The sequence below is a fragment of the Cloeon dipterum genome, chromosome 4 (genome assembly GCF_949628265.1).
Source record: "Cloeon dipterum chromosome 4, ieCloDipt1.1, whole genome shotgun sequence".
NCBI classification, from domain to species: Eukaryota; Metazoa; Arthropoda; class Insecta; order Ephemeroptera; family Baetidae; genus Cloeon; species Cloeon dipterum.
This window is the reverse complement of record NC_088789.1, coordinates 23621635-23639324: the sequence shown is the minus strand read 5'-3', so window position 1 is coordinate 23639324 and position 17690 is coordinate 23621635. Positions and strand designations below refer to the sequence as shown.

Here is a 17690-nt window from a genome sequence, read left to right as displayed (position 1 = left end):
TCGCATTAAAATGCGGCACCCACATTTCGAATGGAACGCGCCCGAGCGATGATACTGCATGTAGAGCAAAGCAATCCAGCGTATTTTCGCAGCTAAATTAAACTATATACTCGGTGCCGTGTGTGTTTAAAGGTCTAAATTCCTCGCGGCTGCTGTGCAAAAGTGTGTGCAGCCGGGCTCGCAGCGGAAATAATTAGTTTAAATTGCGCATCGCTGCAGGGATCAAACCAGGGCGCAATATTCCTCGTTAGCACGTACGTCAATGAAAGGGAGAGAGGTATACGAGACCGCAATATAAAACTCCGAAGCTCCAAGGCAGTAAAGAAACGCTTATTGCATATTGAATCGTGGGATGCAGAATTTCAATGAGATGCAGTTCTTACATTGGGTATCGGTTTTAATACTTCATGGCCTATATATGCAGCAGTTTTATTTGAAAATAAATATTTGCAGATGAGGCAGAATCTCACATCAAATAAATTACGCGGGTATTACGTGAGCGGCGCTGGTATAAGCCCCTCGAGCGTATGGTGTCGTCGTAAGCCTCGCACACGTCGGCTAAAAGCACTCTCCGGAATGAATAAATTTAATTCCTGTAAAAAGAGCAAAGGTTTCAAACGCTAATTGGGGGCAGGTCTTTTTAATCTTACCGGAATCGTTTTTGGCCGCGCACCACAGGGCTTCGGGCGAGACGTAAGTGACTGCGTTGGAAGCGCACACGGGCCTGCCGTTGTCGTCCAAAAAGGGAAAGCCTCTGTGCAAACAGGGGTCGTCAACGGTTCCGTTGCACGCGCCCTGGTGCTTTTTGCCGAGGTCTGAAAAATTGCGTCGCCGGCGTGAGAAATGCGATACACACACACGCCCGAGGACCGGGAATAAAGAAGCGTGCAAAGGAATCCGGTTTTTATTTTGCTTTTTACTCACATCGCGAGCTGGCCTGCGCGCAGTACAGGGCGTTATCGTGTGGGTATGTCACTCCGTCCGTGCCACAAACTGGGCTCGCATCTGGTTCCGGCTGCCGGCAGTAGTCGAAAGACCCGCATTCGCCCATGTAGGACACTTGTAAATCTGGTGGTATTCGTTGGAGCAAAAAATTAGAAATGTGTAATTCGAGTTTGTTGAAGAGATGAAAGTCCCGGGACAAAAAAACGCTTCAAAAGCAGAAATTATTTCAGGAAGGGAGTTTTCACCGAAATTTTAAATTCATTTAATTTTATTGGAAGCTAAATTCTTTATATTTCGCTTTAGGCTAATAGATGGTCAACATTTTATCGAATATTTGGGTCATGGTTGTAAAGGACAAAAATTTAATCGAGAGGTTTAGAAAATTTATGATTTTAAGTGTATAAATTTATGTTCAAGAGCGTAATACAATTTAACAATTAAATTAAAATGTAAAAGAAGCTTCCTCGGTGCAAATGAAGCAGTTTATTTTTCCAAAGAAATGTCCTAATCTCTCTAAAATTGCTGAGTCTCATTCATGGAGAAGATCTGACAATGAGAAAAGGTTAAGTCAGAATCTTTTCCCTTAAGAGGCTCTTAAAACATCGTGCAGGGGTTTCAAAATCTCCAGCATCCCTTTAAAAATTTTTGTGCTTTGAATCCCTTTCACGATTTTCTCTAAAAAAAAATCTTGACCCAAAGTCAAAGTTTCGCACCTTCGCCCTTCTCCTTCTTAGCGCAGAGATACCGGTACGAGTTGGGGTAGGTGACGTTGTCGCTGCCGCAAATGGGACTCCACTCCTGCCTGTGATTCGCCATCCTGCACACGTCGTCCAGCCCAATGATCTCTTTCACCTCGTCCGGAGTGCAAGCACCGTCGTGAAGTGCCCGCAGATCGCTATTGACTTGCTTCAGGCAGCGAATGTGCTGAGCACTCGTGTAAGTGTGCCCGTTTGAAGCGCACACTGGGGTGAATGTGTTAGATTCGTAGCAAGGGTTGGTGCTCTGCTGCCTCTTACACTGACCCTCGTGCTGGAAACCGTTCTCTGCGAAAAAATAAATGTGAAAAATATAAAAAAAAACTGCCAAATACACACCCAGAAAAGTTTTGAATGCAAAACTTTTTTAGGCAATTTACAAATACAAAGTTTTCTGCCGCCAGTGTCATTTACATATAGATTGAATTTTGAAATTCCTTGAGCGTAGGTCGGAGGGTTGGAAATTATTTTAGATGTTTTTTTTAACAATTATTTTTTGGAACCAGTTTATACGAATTATACCAATTTTTCTCTGCTTTTTTAAGGTGAACTCTCTTTATTTCCGACAAAAGTTCATCATAATCAGGAATTTTCCAAGTTCCAAAACTTTTCCCAATCTCTTTACTAGTCAGCAACTGACTTCATAAAATTCTTTAGAACCAACAAGTTTCATAATGTGATTTTTTTTATAATTTTCGCAGAAATATCTTAAATGCAAAAAAAACATAGACAGTTTCTCGCGTCCCCCGCGTTTTTTCTTGCTCTGATTGAAGATTTTAAACGGCTAAGGGCATCAAAATATTATCTGGGGCTCAAAAGTACGAAAGGTTCGTGACAAATTTGCTAAATTTTTCTTTAAAAGTAGTTGATGGTCTGGAATTCCCAACCCTACAGAATATAATAATCATTCCAGTTTGCTGTTCATCATAGAAGTATAACTCTCTGCTCACGTATGACGCGGGACGATAAATCTAGATAAAATTGTATAATAAGATTTCGCTCACTGATATACGGCTGCAATATCTGCTTGCACTTGAGAGCCTGCTCGTTGGCAAAGGTGTAATCAGTGGTGCTGCAAACAGGTTTGTAGACGGGCGAGTAAGGACACTCGATGGCACACTCGCCGTCGTGCTCGGCATTTATCTCTGTCACATAATTAATTTCGTTAATAATGCAGTGTGAGGAGCAGAGATAGTTTGCTGTCATTACCCACGCTGTACATGTTGGAGGTGCACACCATATGCCACACGTTGTTGTACGTCACATTATCAGAGCCGCATACTCGGCGCGTGGCGACGTAGGCGAGCGCCACGCACGGATCGAACTTGCCGCCGCCGTCGGAGCCGCCGCTGCACTTTTCTCGCTCCTGTTGCTCAACTCCTGAGGGAATTCAACACGACAAACTATCAGTTTCTGTTAGGGTCGTGCTCAATTCTGCTGATTTATCGATTCCATCTGGATTTTCTCAGCTCGCGATTCAGGGAAAAGTTACAAGGCGGTTGAAACTGGGGATATTATTGGCACGGTTTATATTTATTAAAATTTTATAAAGTGCTAAATAATACTGTTTGTAAGGATGTCATCCACAAGACAAGATATATGATTGTCAGTTCATTTCAAGTTAATTCATAAATAATGAATGGCTTTTATAAAATATTCTTGGTTATAATTATAATTCAGTGGAATGAAACAGGGCAACAATGGAAAATTATTTGAATTGTTGGAGCCCAAATACAATTAACCGATAAACAATTTGTTCAACAATTTGCAATAATAAAAAAGGACCTTCCTACAGTAAAAATTCAAATTTTGCCAATTTTCTCCAAAATTTACAGTATTTGAACATATTTTCTTGGCATATTTGGATTCCTCTCGTCGAGATATGTCCAACGGTGTATACCACTTATTGGGGAAACTCTTGGTTTTGAAATTAAATCGGATTTCAAGTAAGGAGACAGCCATTACCATTTGAAAAGCACGGTAACTTTCCAGCCAATTTTCTCTAAAAATTACAGTGCTTCTTTGGTAAATTTAGGCTTTAACTGAATCCTAAGGGGCGAGTTTATGCATTGGCAACAAGCATTTTCCAGGCTTTTGGAGTATCATTCCTCTTTAATTTGTAGGGATATCTACATACCGTCAAACAATGACAATTTCAACACGCAAATCATACAACAGTTACATTATATTATTGATTGACGAGCATATATGTGTATGAACGGACGCGACCAAATTCAAAGAGAGATAATTTTTCCTATCGCCAAGACAGCCGGACCAACCCAGAGAGAGGACAACCAAGACGAGATTCCTCTGTAAGACGTAAAGTTGCGCCATCGCTGCTGGACGAAAGCGATGGCACAACCTTACGTCTTACAGGAACCACGTCTTCGTCGTCCTCCCTTGGGCTGGTTCGGTTGTCTTAGCGATTTAATATCTTTGGGCGCGTACGTCTGTTTATATAAGATTTGTGTGTTAAAATTGTTATTGTTTGACATTATGTAGATATCCTTAAGAATTAATAATAATAAATAATCGAAATTAATGTTAAAAATTGTATAATAAATGTAATATTAAAATTAAATACAAATTTTAAAAAACACTAATATTATAAAACTATTAAATTTGTAAGAAATTAAATAACAAAATTAATATTAAAATAACAATATATTTAAATTCTTAAAAGCTGATAATTTAAATTATATTTTTAAATAGTTTCATTTATGCAAAAAACCAATAGTTACTAAATTTTGACTGCTAAGTAAGTTTCAATAATATCTTGAATCAAACTTTCCGTTAATTTGATTGAACGTGCAGTAGTCCCAACCATGAATTCCTTTTGAGAAAAAAAATTAATCCATTTCAGGTGACAAGGAAACTCTAGCTGCACTTTACATTTGATAATTATTTTAATTCATTTCTCTTTAGAAACGAGGAAAAAGCCTTCAAGAAATCGCATATTGCTTCATCAGACTATTATGTCAGTCCGGAGAAATTTTTCATGGTCAGCACTAACGAGATAAAGATGTGGCCGATTTGGAAAGCGCGAAATTGCCGGATCAGCGCTGCCCCGGCCGAAAGATGCGTTTACTCGCGGGCAGCGCGCGGGCGTTTCAGTCGGCTGCACAGTAGGTGTCAAGATAAATCAGAATGAAAAATGATTGCCTGCTTGTTTGGAAATACACTTGAGTGCATTTTGGCTGGGGTACAAAACGCCGTTTGTTCCGCAAACTTGCTCCTCTTCTTTGATGGGCCAAGAATCAATACCGACTGCCTCCCAACACGATTGGTCTATCGAGCCTCTATTGTTTTCTGAAAAAGACACTGAATGAAGACACACTATGAGTTAGGAAAACATGATTTGAGCTGACAGAAAAGTAAACTAACTTTCTGGAGGAGAAAAACAATTCCAATAAAAATGGGATAAAATGATGGAATTGTTTCCTCAGAAATTCGCCAACTGCTGGGAAATTCTATTGGGACAACAGTTCATTTACATTTTTTTATTTAACTTACTCAAAACCAAAATTTCAACGAACAGAAACAAATTTTTAATTTAATTTAATATTTTTGCTTTCGTTCCTATCGCAATTTGCAGAACTGGTTTTGCTTTTAAGCACGTCAAATGAGATATTTTTACTCCAAAATACAAACGAGAAGCAGGATTTAATCTGAAATCGCAAAAGGAGTCCACAAAAATTGTAAATTAACAATAGCTCCATCTGTTAGTAGCTCCAAACTGTAAGAACTTCCCGATTTGCAAATTAAACTCTTTACTCTCATAGAAAAAAACGATTCCATGAAGTTTATAACCTATTTATGGTAAAAAAGAGAACAGTTAATTAAAAAAAATAATAATTTGGACTGCAGCAATTTAATATTTTAAAAAGAAAAATAAATACAATTTTTTAATCCTTTGATTTTGGTCCATGGTGTAAAATACCTGACAAGTCGTAGACTTCGTTTGACCCAAATTGAATAAAAACCAAATTCTGAGGAAAATAAATATCGAATTGACGAATTATTCAATCAAATTACCCGTATCAGAGCTGCAAGTGGCGACGCTGACGAGGGCAAACGCCAGGGCGGCCCGCACGACGCACTTCTTGGAGAGAGCCATTCTATTCCACTGAACGCGCGGCTCTAAATACGAGTTGGCTCGTCGCGCTAGCTGGTGCTCCTCGCCAGGTATAACGCACACACGTGACCCTCAAAGGTACAATGATTCATGCTGCTGATGCGCGACTTGGAGAACAGCAACAGCAGCAGGTCCTGTTGCCAGGCAGCGGCCTTTCAACTTTTATCTGCGCTGATCTCCGCCTCGCAATTTGCATTAAATTTTTCTCGCCTCCTTTGCAACCGCCATCGGAATAATCTTGAAATTTTCCTGGAGAAAACCTGCTCACCGTGATTAGTTCGGAGAAAGACGATGGAAATGGCCCGCGGGTACAAGTTCGCGCGTGGGACAACTTTTCGTCGTCTTCGATTTAAACGTGAACGAACTCTTCGCTTAGACATCACAAATATGCTATCGATCATTGTGAGGCGAACTTTACAAGTGCCACAGGCAATTCCATCGTAACCGCAGCTCCTGATAAAACTGTTTGTTTTGAGTTTTAATCATTATTAGCGGGTAAACCAAAATAATTATTTTGCCGTTTCATTAAATTTTCATAGTGGATGAATTTAGATTGGATTGATGTAAATGTAAACATTTAAAAATAATTAGAATATATTCAACAAAAATAAGACGTTTTTCTTCAATGTGCAATAATCAAAAAAGCTCCTTTGGGGGGAAAATATCCAATTGTGCCATTTCCCTAAAGTTTTCTTTCGTATGTAGACGGTGTATGACAATTTTTGGGGGTATGTTTGGGACATTAACATTAAATAAGTTTTCAAGAAGAGAGACAGTCCTCACACACTATTTGAAAATAATGCTAACTTTGCAGCCTCTTACCTGCAAAAATATTTCAAAGCTAAATTGCGTAAGTTATGGATTCATCAGAATCCTACAAATTTAAGATTGCACTGGGTCAACTTAGAAATTTCGGGGGTCTCAATTATCGATTTTCTTTTTTAGCTTTCGTGTCCCAAAACCATCTCGTAATCATTTCTTCAACTTGTTTGAAAAGCTATAGACCGTTTAAAATTACTCTTCACCATTTGTTGTGTAGTTTCTGAAGATATTAAGTAATCTTTTGACTTGTTTTTATGTTATCCACATTGCAGAAGAATTCAGGTGGATAATTAATTTTTATTGTAAAATCAACTCTTCTAAAATTGATTAGAATTCCAGTTTATTTAACCGGGCATTTATTGTTAAATTGCGACTTGGTCGATTAATTTTTTTTCTACAGCCGTCAATGCAAATTATTGTTTGTGCTCTTGAATTTAAAATATATTTATAAATATTTTCATTATTATGATCTGGATCTGGGGGATCAGTTATTTTTTTAAAATTGTGCTAAACAAGTGTGAAGTGATTTTGCAATAAAATTTTGCATATTTAAAAATAAATTGATCACAATTTATAACTGAAATAAATACAAACGTTCACGTTACTTGAATAAAAATTGATCCTAGTCTCATCCAATTAAATTACTCATTAATTAAACAAAAAAGGCTAAAAATTGGCAACGTTGAATTGATATATCAGATCAAAATAATTGAATTGAGTAATAATGAGGAAAATCCTCTTAATTGGCTTTAATAATGCCGTCATAATTTATAAAAAAAGAGCAGAAAATCATCAGCCCTATATAAATAAGGATTAATTTTGAAACCTGTGGCATTATTAAAAAAAATCCCACGTAAAAGAGTCAAACATTTCAGGCAAATTCGTAACGTGAGAGATGCGAAGCGGAAAAATAACGATGACAAATCACATTTATAGCTTTTTTTAACCGAGCTAACTGTCAGATTTTTATTTTGCTGAAAGCTCATGCGATTAATCTGGAAAACCACCACTTTCGCGGTGCAAATTCAATTACAGCGATTCGTTTTTCACGGTTGACGAGCTAGCAGGCGCACAGGATGATGAATTTGACGTCGTGTTGCGTGTGTTGTGTCGCGTTCCGGTGACACAAAGAAGCTGCGGCGGTGGCCTCAGGGCGTATCAGGGCGTGCGATTTGGTCATGAAACCGAAAATTGCTATCCAAACTAGCGCGTCTTTGAGGAGCAGCACAGCAGTCAGTAATGAGCTCGAGTACGAGTCGTTTGGTGCCCCGGGAACGCACAGACAGCCAAAGTTTCGCTAGCAGTAATCATTTCTACAGCAAGGACCGAGTTCACTTGGTGCGAATTGGAATCGTCTCTATTATGGCGTTAGTCACACTCCTCGTGGTATGTATCAAATTATTTGGTTAACTCGTAGAGACGGGGAGTCAATTCAATTTCAAGTACGTTGATATGGCAACAAACTCTAAATATTAATATTGTTTGCTGCAATAAGCAGTTTATCCCATTGTTAGTTTTAACAATTTGATCTTCAATGAGCAATAAAACGAATGAGGACAGTTAAAATTTATTTTTTTTCAGTTTTCTCCGAAATTTGCAGTGCTTGACCCTATTTTCTTGGAAAATTTTGATACCTCTCGTTAAGATCTACGCAACGGTGTTTGACACATTTTTGGGAAACTCTTTGTAGTGGAATAAAAAAGATATGAAGTAGTAAGAGACAGTCCTCGCCATTTGAAAAGGATGACAACTTTGCGACCATTATTCTCGAAAATTAACAGTGCTATACCCAGATCAATTTTGGCTATAAATAAGTCCTTTTGAGATTAGTTGATGCATTTGCGACTATTTTGCAGTTTTCATTCTTTCTAAACGGTGCTAAAATGAACAAAATTAGGACGCACCAATTTGCAGTTCTTACTGTTGGTCTATAAAATAGCATGCCCGGGCACTGCATTAAAAAAATGACCCACATTCCAGAAATTTTGAAGAATCTTTTATATTTCGAGTGAAAATTTATAACTTTGTTTCACCCCACTCCTTCAAAATAGTAAAAAATATATGGTTCAGCAATTCTAAAGAGTAGCCATAAAATATCTCCTATTTTGGAATTGTTATTTGGTATAATTATTTGCTTTAAATTTTTGGTAGATTTTTACATCACTTATATTATATAGTTTAATTTTCAGAGAGAATTTGGGTTGGCTGCATTGCAACTTTCCAAACGTTTTATGAATTTTTATAAAATATTTGTTCAAAGTACAGAGCAAAAATGAAAAATAAGCATGTGTTCACAATTTTATTTTTATTTTTAAAATATAGACAAGCCACAAAATTAGGCGACCCAACGGGAATAAATACTTTCAAAATTTCACGTGTCGTTTAGAAGTTTTCTTTAGGTTCAGACTTTGCGTGATTTTATTTTTAATAAGTGTTACAATTGCAAGTCAAAATTCGAAGCCGAGGTTACTCTATCAAAATTTGGAAAGTTGTAATTTTCTTAACTTTTTTATTTTTAGCTTTGTAATTGAAAGTTTGCTACATCTTTGGAAAGGATGGAAATGGGTGCAGTGAAATTTTTAAAGGACAATTTGCTCGTTTTTTTGCTGAAAACTCTCTGTAAGAAATGGGGCCTTAACACTAATAAAACCAACCCTTTTCTCTTTTTATCTATCTAGATATTACCCACTAGAAGGGAGAGCGTGTCTAAATTTTATACTACATAAAATATTTCCTTAAAAAGGGCCACGTTCTGTGTAACGCAATATTTCTATCCTCGGGCAAAAAAGCCTTTAGACATAAATTGAAGTTATGAGCTGTGGAATTTTTCGTCTGCGTGGCGCTCTTTCAAAAATTTAATAAATTTCTGCTCCCAAGATCACGTTACTTCTGCAAGAAGCGATTGCGGGCGACCAGCGAATTGTGAATTCGCCAACGCGGCACAAACTCATTGACAAGCACAAAGTCGAAAAGGCTGTGCGGGGGATGGCGCAATTCCACGGCGGCGAGACCGCGACCGTCGACACTCTCACCTCGTCCACCCCCAAGGAGCTGCCGGCGCCGATTCCAGAGCCTGAAATGATGAGGGATCCGGAATACTTCAAAAAGTGGAGAGATGGATATTACGGAAAAAGAAAGAAGTCGTATAAAAGAAACGGCGAGGACGTGCCCTTTAGGCTAAATGTTCTGCCTAAAGACTCGTATGGTGAGTGGAAAACTTTTCCTCAAATGTAATATAAACTCTCTTGGGTCGGATCGAACTCCCAGTGCTTCCACGTGTTTGATTATTCCACCCACCCGAGCTTCTATTGAAACCCATGGAAATGTTGTGTGCAGAAGGAGCGGCTGTTTAAACCGTCATCTCGTGGGTCGGGAAATTAAGACGATCGTCGAATATAAATATTTTTTGTGCCTTCGATTTTCAGTTAGGCATCATGTTAGCACGGACTGTGCAAACTTCCCGCCACCTACAGATCCCTTTAACACAATTTTCTCAAAATCATTCACTTTTCTGCTAAAATGATATTTTTTTAAAATTATAAATAAAAGTCTTAGCATGCATGTAATCGGTACTCACTAAAATGTAAAAAGTGTGCCTCACAAAAATTAATTTTTGACAGTGCCAATCGATTCCTAGTAATGGTCGAAATTAGGTTTAGCGGCTGGATGATTCGACACGACTTACAGATAGTCGTTATAAATGTAAAAACCATTATTTTATTGATTTTTGTTCTGAACATATAAAAAAGCCAAAAGGAACGCCGGCGACCAATCAAAGATCTGATTGGCTCTTTGACGTAGCGCTGGCCAAATAAGATCGAAACTGCAGAGACAGCAAGCGTAATTAAGCGTCTCAAGAGACATGCAGGTCAAAGGTCAGCCAGCAGCAAGCCTTGTCACTTGTGCTGGCTGTCAATTCCGTCGCTATGTCAAAAAACTAATAAAAGAATTGTTCCTTCTCTGATTGGTCACCGCCGGCGTTCTTGTGGCACTTTTTGCTGGGTATTTCAATCCAAAATCCACAAAAGTATCGGTTTTTAAGGTTTTCGGCCGGATGATTTGACTATTTTACCTTTTAGGAATTAATTTTGGCACTGTCAAAAATGGAATTATAAATTTTCAACCATCTCTTAGAAAGTTTAAATTTTATCTATGACTATCAAAATTCATCAAATTAAAAAAAAACGTAAAAACACACTTTAAAATACATAAAATTATTAGGCAATCACTTCTAAGGTCAGAAAACTAACCAGAAATGACCTCCAATATGAAAATTTAAAATATAAATCGTCTAAAAATCCCAACCCTAGTCATTTCCAAACAAAAGAGCTCATTAACAATTTTATATCACGCGGCAGGCCAGCAACAAACTTTTCACTGGCGCCTTCTCTTTCTCTCATTTGCAGATCCGTACATGTTTGGAGAGGACGAGCATAAAGCGAAAAAGCAGGAGAGGAAATACAGCTATCCGCCTGATGCTAAAAGCATTCAGGACATCATCCACTTTTTAACAGAGGGCAAAAGGAGCCGCTTGCACAGCCACGCTGGTCTGCGTTTCAAAGGCAGAGTGAAAAATTTGGACATGAAGGATCCCATGAGTGTATTTCAGCACGAATCGCGGCACGAGCCCAAGTTTGTGTCGAACAACCCACTCGTGGATTTTCGCATGGCTGGTGACCCGAAAGAAGTATGATTTCTTTTTTATATACGCCGTCGTAAAAAGTAGAGCTGTCATATTGTGAAGATCGAGTTCTTTTCTATGAGATTTCGTGTTTTTCAGAGGAACAGCAAATGAACACGAATATTCGATTTTAAAGCAATTTGAGCGTTAAACTAGAAAACCTCAAAACCGTACATATTTTAAAATCTATCTGTTTTCCAAAAATGCCTCTAAAGATTGACAGTTTGGAAGCAGGGATTTGTTGAAAAAGAAAAATTATTTCTCTGATGTACCAAAAATCTTAATTAGCTTTAATTAAATTGAAGAAAAGCAAAAACTAAAATTGACATATTTTTAAGGTACACGTACAGCTTTAATTATAGGTAGTGAAACACATTGAACATCAATGTTTTCAAATTGCGGATTGATGAAAAGCTGTGATCCTCTGATCTTTAAGAAATAAAGTAATATAAATATATAATTCGGTATTTTTATAGGTAATATTATAATTTCACTTTCACAGAACTACATTTTATTATATTACGAAGATAACTGAAGAAGTTGAACTAATCTCTCTGAGGAACTGATAACATAACGTGACAAGAGCAAAAATAAATTTATTAAATTTTTTATGACAGTGATGTAACATCTCTGTAAATTTCTTTAAAATATCAATGAAGTTAGAACAGCAAAATTACTTGAGTTGCATTAAACGTTAAAAACATTGTTCCTGTTTTTAAAATCTCATATAACATACGCAAAGAAGTATTAAAAAATAAAATATATTCAAAAAATATTTTAAGTATAATATAAAAAAATTAAAAGTTGTTAAATATGTTATCTGCAAATACTGATGTATCAATTTTATTCTAAGTTAGAAGAGTTTTGGGTAATTTTCTCCCAGAAATTTGAACGTTTTATTCAGTGGCCAATAGGTTTCGTAACATAAATTTTCAAGTTCATACAGGGAGAGCAAATTATACTTTTGGGACGAATTTTGTAATCTAGAGGACCTCATAAATTTAGAGTCTCGTGAGTTTGAAAACCCTTCTTCTGAGTAAAAATAATATGGAGGCCAGAAAAACTTTAATTTTGAGAGTCTAGATATTTTACAGTGCGAGAATATTGACAGCTTGAGAATAAATTCAAGATTTCGAAAGCAAATAGATTTGTTGATTTTCTTGTTATTTGGTAAAGAAGTCGTTTCTCTTTACTCAGATTCTGCCAAAGGTGGGTTTAAGTCGATAATAATACTGGCTATGGCTACTCTCAAAGTCAAACAAAATAGGAATGGAGGGCTTCAAAATTCAAAAATTGTAAAATAGAAATATACGCTTTTGTACAGTACAACAGCCTTAAAAATTTTAATTATTTGGCCCCTCACGGTTATTTCCTTTTCTCTCAGTTTTATTATTCGTAAAAAAAATTCCCAAGTACTCACATCATGATTTAATAAAAGTTCTTAAGCCGACACTTTTCATAATATTTCTAAAAGTAAGTTTCCGCCCTCCTAACCCAATTTTTCAACAGGTGAACAAGGCGTTGCTGGGCTTAGACAAACCGACAAACCCAAAGACCGAAGAGAATTTAAAGCCGAAAACCGTGAGTTTGATGCTGGACATCCACCCGATGGGTCACGACGACGAGACGAGCAGCTCGACGAAGCGGGAGCGGTCGCGGCGGCCTCCGCAACAGCCTCCACCGCCGAAACGCAGACAACGAGCGAGACCGCGACCGCAGAAACATTACCGAGGCGGCGACGGCGGCTCGAGTAGCCGCGACGAAATCCTGCACGGCCGGCCCAGCCACCACAATGAAGTTTACCGACCCTCTTACAAGGGTGACCACGACAGATTCGGGCCCGAGGTGGCTAAACACCATCAAATCACGCTGCACCTCAATTTCTTCCCTACAGCCAAAAAGCAGAGCAACGCAGCCGATATCGATCTCAAGTACGCTACTTTATTAAAATGCGCCTTTTAGCTACCCAAATATTTTCTAGTCCTACCTGCACAAAATCTCATAACGGAGAGCCGGAATTTTTTTCATAACTGGCCATCGGATTTTTTTTATTAAAAGGAAAATGGCAAAAAATACCTGTTTGAAAGGCTGAAAATTGCGACACTCCACAACAATGCCGTAAAATTGTAGGATTAAAATTAATAACTATTTTAGGAATTCAGATTAAAAAAATAAATATAGAGTTTTTCAAGTTTTAAGCTGCTCTGCACTCTTTGCATACTCAAAAGAGCAGGGATTTGCATGAGTTGATTTTTTCCTGCGGGAAAACAACCTGTGCATCTCTCTCTCCATAGTCCATAGAGAATTCATTTTAGCCTATTTTTATTTAATCTGGCGAGTTTTTACGAGAAACTCACTACACTTCCAGTTGAACGATTCCATTAGTCAGAGTTATCAACAATAAAAAACGGATTATTGGGAAGCTGCTAAATGCCCGTCCCATAGTTGCACTTAGACAAATATGTTAAATCCTGAAAGTGACTGAAAGCCAGGATTTTCATCATCACTGCCCTCAGGACATTTGATTAGATTTTATTTAAAAACGGAATAGATTAATCCGGCCGTATTTTATCGATGGTTCCAGAAAGTTTTAATATCCAGAAAGTCGTAATAAATTGTAATATTTAAATTACAAAACAAAAATCACACTCCTGTATGTAATGGTTTCCCCTAAAAATTAACAAAAATAAAACACAACTATTTAGGGAAGAACTTTTAGGCTCAAACAGTGCGGAATTCATCAGCAAAAGTCAGGGAACTGGAATTTGACCGTTTTTTAATTATTTGAAAAATTAAACCAAATGTTATTTCATTTGAAAAAAACAAAGCATGTTGCTACGTGTATAATTTGCTCTCAGAGTAGCGTCCGACACAAAATTTCACAATCTGAAAATCAACCGTTGTGAAGAGGAAATTAGCAATAAATTCTATTATTTCTTTTTGTATTTAAAACTAGATTCTAACAGTTCCACATAACCTAAATCTTATATTTAATCAGGTTTTGTTTTAAATATAGATTCAAGAAATTTTGAATAGATTTTGGAAACCAAGCATATACAAATATTTTCTGAAAAATTCCCAGCGTTCCGACAAAGTCTTTGTCGTAATTTTTTTAGAAAACTCCCGTGCGTTCCCCATCACTATATTTAGAGTCTTAATTATAGATTCAAGATGTTTTTTCCTCTAATATTTACCCGTGCCAAAACACAAATTGTATAATTCATAAGATGCGCTCTCTGGAAAAAACTTTCTTTTGTTTTTTGTTTGTTCCCAACAATGATATTATTTCCAATCGCAATCAACCTAAGTCTTTTCTGGCAAACCCCTCGCTGCAATATCAGCAATAAGTAGTATAACCGAAGGCTTCTAATTAAATTGCAGCCCGGGCAAGTCGTCGGCGCTATCGGATCTGGCGCCGTCGCCGCGGGACGAGGGGCCGCCGAACCACAAGGGCGACACGACCTTCAAAGCGGAGCCGATCCCTAACCTGCTGAACGACCCGAGCATCCACGTCTTCAACCGGCACCGCTACGGCTCGGCCACTGCCAGCCAGAGCCTACCGTGGCGAGACCCAGGTGCGTCTCAATTTCCCAATTAATTTGGAAACTCCGCTCTCGTTCTGGATTGAAAAGCAATCTTTGCATCAAACCTGTAGAAAATCATGACAATACGAGACAATGAGCGATAGAAACTAAGATTTGACACCTTGGAGGATTTACAAAGTTAGTTTTATTTTTAAATGGCAATTTTATCCAATCATGGTGAGATTTGACATGCAAGACTCTCCAGTCTCCATGACGATACGTATCAATTGATTTTCAATTTTCTTGTAATTTTTTCATTTTCTTGATTTTAATTATAATTATACTACGTGTAAAATTAACAGGCAAGGCACGAAGTTTCTATGAAAGTTATACTTCGTATAAAACTCTCAATTCAATCATGAAATTTTAAAAAGAAATTAAATACAAAAAATGAAATGACTTTTATATTTTACTATAAAATTGTTATTAATTTTAAAAATGCGTTGATTACCATTAAATTTTAAAATTTTAAAATATAACGTTGTTGAATAACACAGTAAATTATTTTTATTGCGTTAAATTATTATTATTCTAAAATGATTTATTTTATTTTAATTATATTGATAAACAAAATAGTTACATGGCAAAATTATACACGTTTGACGCAAGAAAATTACACATTAGAGCGGAAGGACCGCCAAATTTCTCTGCTAAATTAAACGTGACGTAATTTTTCCCTCGTTAAGCATTCGACCAAGTTAGCAACCACCGGCTGGACGGTAATGGCGTGGAACTGGTCGGTGCCGAGCGTCGCCACGCCGTCGTCGATGACACGCAGCATCCTTTGCTGCCTCATGGACCGCCGGAGCACCGCTTCATTTCCGACAAGCTGCTGCTGCAGCCCGACCATCCAGAACACAGGCACGCAGAGCTCAAGTTGTGAGCTAATTTGCGAGTGAAAAACTCTGCCGGGTGACACGAGAGGAAAAGCAGCGCATGGAACGCGGTGTCATCAAGCTGAAATGAGTACGACGCTGTGTGTTTCGCTCGCAACACGCTGCATAAATTAGGGTGGTGCATTTTAGTCTGTGTCAAGCTGAATTCCTGATTTCTTATTAATTATTAAATAAATTTTAATTTATTTTTTTACTAATAATACCAGTGTTAATTCTGCATACGATTTTCACTAAACATTTTTGCGGCCATTTTTGCTGACCAAAAATATCAGAATACAAACGCAACGATGAACAATGAAACCGAAAATCACCCAAAAAGGCAGAACCTTATTTTAATTTTTTACGAATTCAATTCCTGAGTGCTGTTTTTCCACTAAAACATCAAGTGTGATGGCTTTTTGTTAATTTTCTATAGTTTGGTTTGTGAATTTTGGACTAAATTTATCAGGGCTTCTAAATAAACAAGTTTATTTAGAAGCCCTGATAAATAAAACTGAACTATAGAAAATTAACAAAAAGCCTATCACACTTGATGTTTTAGTGGAAAAACAGCACTCAGGAATTGAATAAAACAGTTTTGAAACCATGCAACAATGCCAAAACCAACTAACGTCTCTCTAAATCGGCAAAAAGTCCGAGAAAAAAGCATCCTGCAAAAATTAAAAAAAAACTATTTAACACACCAAAAAAACTCTTAAAATTCACACCCCTGATTGTGATTTTTAATGTAAATTTTCTTTAATTTTTTTAATAACAATTAGAACGAAAAAATCCAGTAAAAATTTATTGAAATTGTAAAATATTAAAATGTTCCGAGGACATGCCCAATAAGTAGCAATATTTATGGTGAATCACTACTTTACTCTTTTCCAATAAATTTCATAGCAATTCATTTGTGCTAGCTGGCCTGTTTTGAAGAACTCTTCTTTCAGTCTCAATACCGCTGCTGTGCAAAAGCGATCATGATAAACCCGTCTAGATCTCAGCAAGCCGAGATTTTTATTAAAAAATTGTATTTTATTAAAATAAAAAATCTTGTTGTTTCTCTTGAAATGGCGCACATTTTGAAATTTTTTGAGGAAATTTAAAAAAACTTGAAAAATAAATGTGGCTTTACTGCTCCACACATTGTAAGGACTCACAAAAATGGCCAATTAACAGTCTTCCACGTTAAAATATAATTCCTTCCTTTATTTTTCATAAGATCTTTTTCATGCTAAGAATTTCTCATGCTAATCCGCAGTTTTTTTTAATGTTTGATCTCCTTTTGCAAGTGATTTTTCTTATAACAATTTTTACTTTACTTATAAAATTCTTTTGTATTTTTTTTTAAATCATCTCGAAAGTATGTACTCTCCAGTCAGCACTTAGAAGTTTTAATTGGCTGTTGCAAGCAGTTGAAATGCAATTATTGCGGCTTACCTTCCAAGAAGAAGTGTTAAATCCGAGGAGTTATATCTCAAGCTTCCATGAAGTGCTTAGCTCAAGAGGCCTTCACGAGTGCAAAAATGCAGACTAAAATCCACCTTCCACGAGAAAACTTTTACGTCAAAAATAGTGCGAGATTTACCTCGCTCCGCTTACTTTGTAGATCTGACGAGAGCGAGACATTAATGATGGACGCGCCAAGTCTGATGTTCTTTTTATCACACGCTGCGTAAAAGAAACACGGCGAGATAAGCGGTTAATCCCGACAGAAACTGGATGTGTGTGTATGCTTTTTGCCTGATTTTATTTGCGTCCTCTCTCTTTCTTTCTTTCTCTCTCTCTATAACGTTCACCGATATATATGTACACAGCGATTTAGTACATTAAGTTAATTTATTTGTTTCAATACAACACACGCTGACAGCAGCATTATTATTTACAAAC

At 37.1% G+C, this 17690-nt stretch overlaps 2 protein-coding genes across 3 annotated transcripts; one reads left to right on the top strand and one right to left on the bottom strand.

The window, feature by feature from the left end:
• Positions 1-384: 384 nt before the first annotated feature.
• LOC135942410 (serine protease inhibitor dipetalogastin-like) lies at positions 385-5892 on the bottom strand. Of its 2 annotated transcripts, none has more exons than XM_065488528.1 (8): positions 5736-5892; positions 4863-5009; positions 2910-3080; positions 2705-2845; positions 1659-1988; positions 925-1068; positions 651-815; positions 385-593 (listed from the first exon to the last, which is right to left on the bottom strand). In XM_065488528.1, the coding sequence occupies exons 1-8, from the start codon at positions 5815-5817 to the stop codon at positions 559-561; spliced, it is 1215 nt and encodes a 404-aa protein (XP_065344600.1). In that variant the 5' UTR covers positions 5818-5892; the 3' UTR covers positions 385-558. The 2 variants fall into 2 exon arrangements, with proteins under 2 accessions (XP_065344600.1, XP_065344599.1); XM_065488527.1 differs by having other exon boundaries at positions 4863-5021; positions 5736-5890.
• Positions 5893-7669: 1777 nt separating this feature from the next.
• On the top strand, positions 7670-17689 carry LOC135943174 (uncharacterized). The gene is made up of 6 exons (XM_065489622.1): positions 7670-8043; positions 9535-9862; positions 11064-11344; positions 12848-13269; positions 14720-14913; positions 15609-17689. The coding sequence occupies exons 1-6, from the start codon at positions 7897-7899 to the stop codon at positions 15803-15805; spliced, it is 1569 nt and encodes a 522-aa protein (XP_065345694.1). The 5' UTR covers positions 7670-7896; the 3' UTR covers positions 15806-17689.
• Position 17690: the final 1 nt, after the last annotated feature.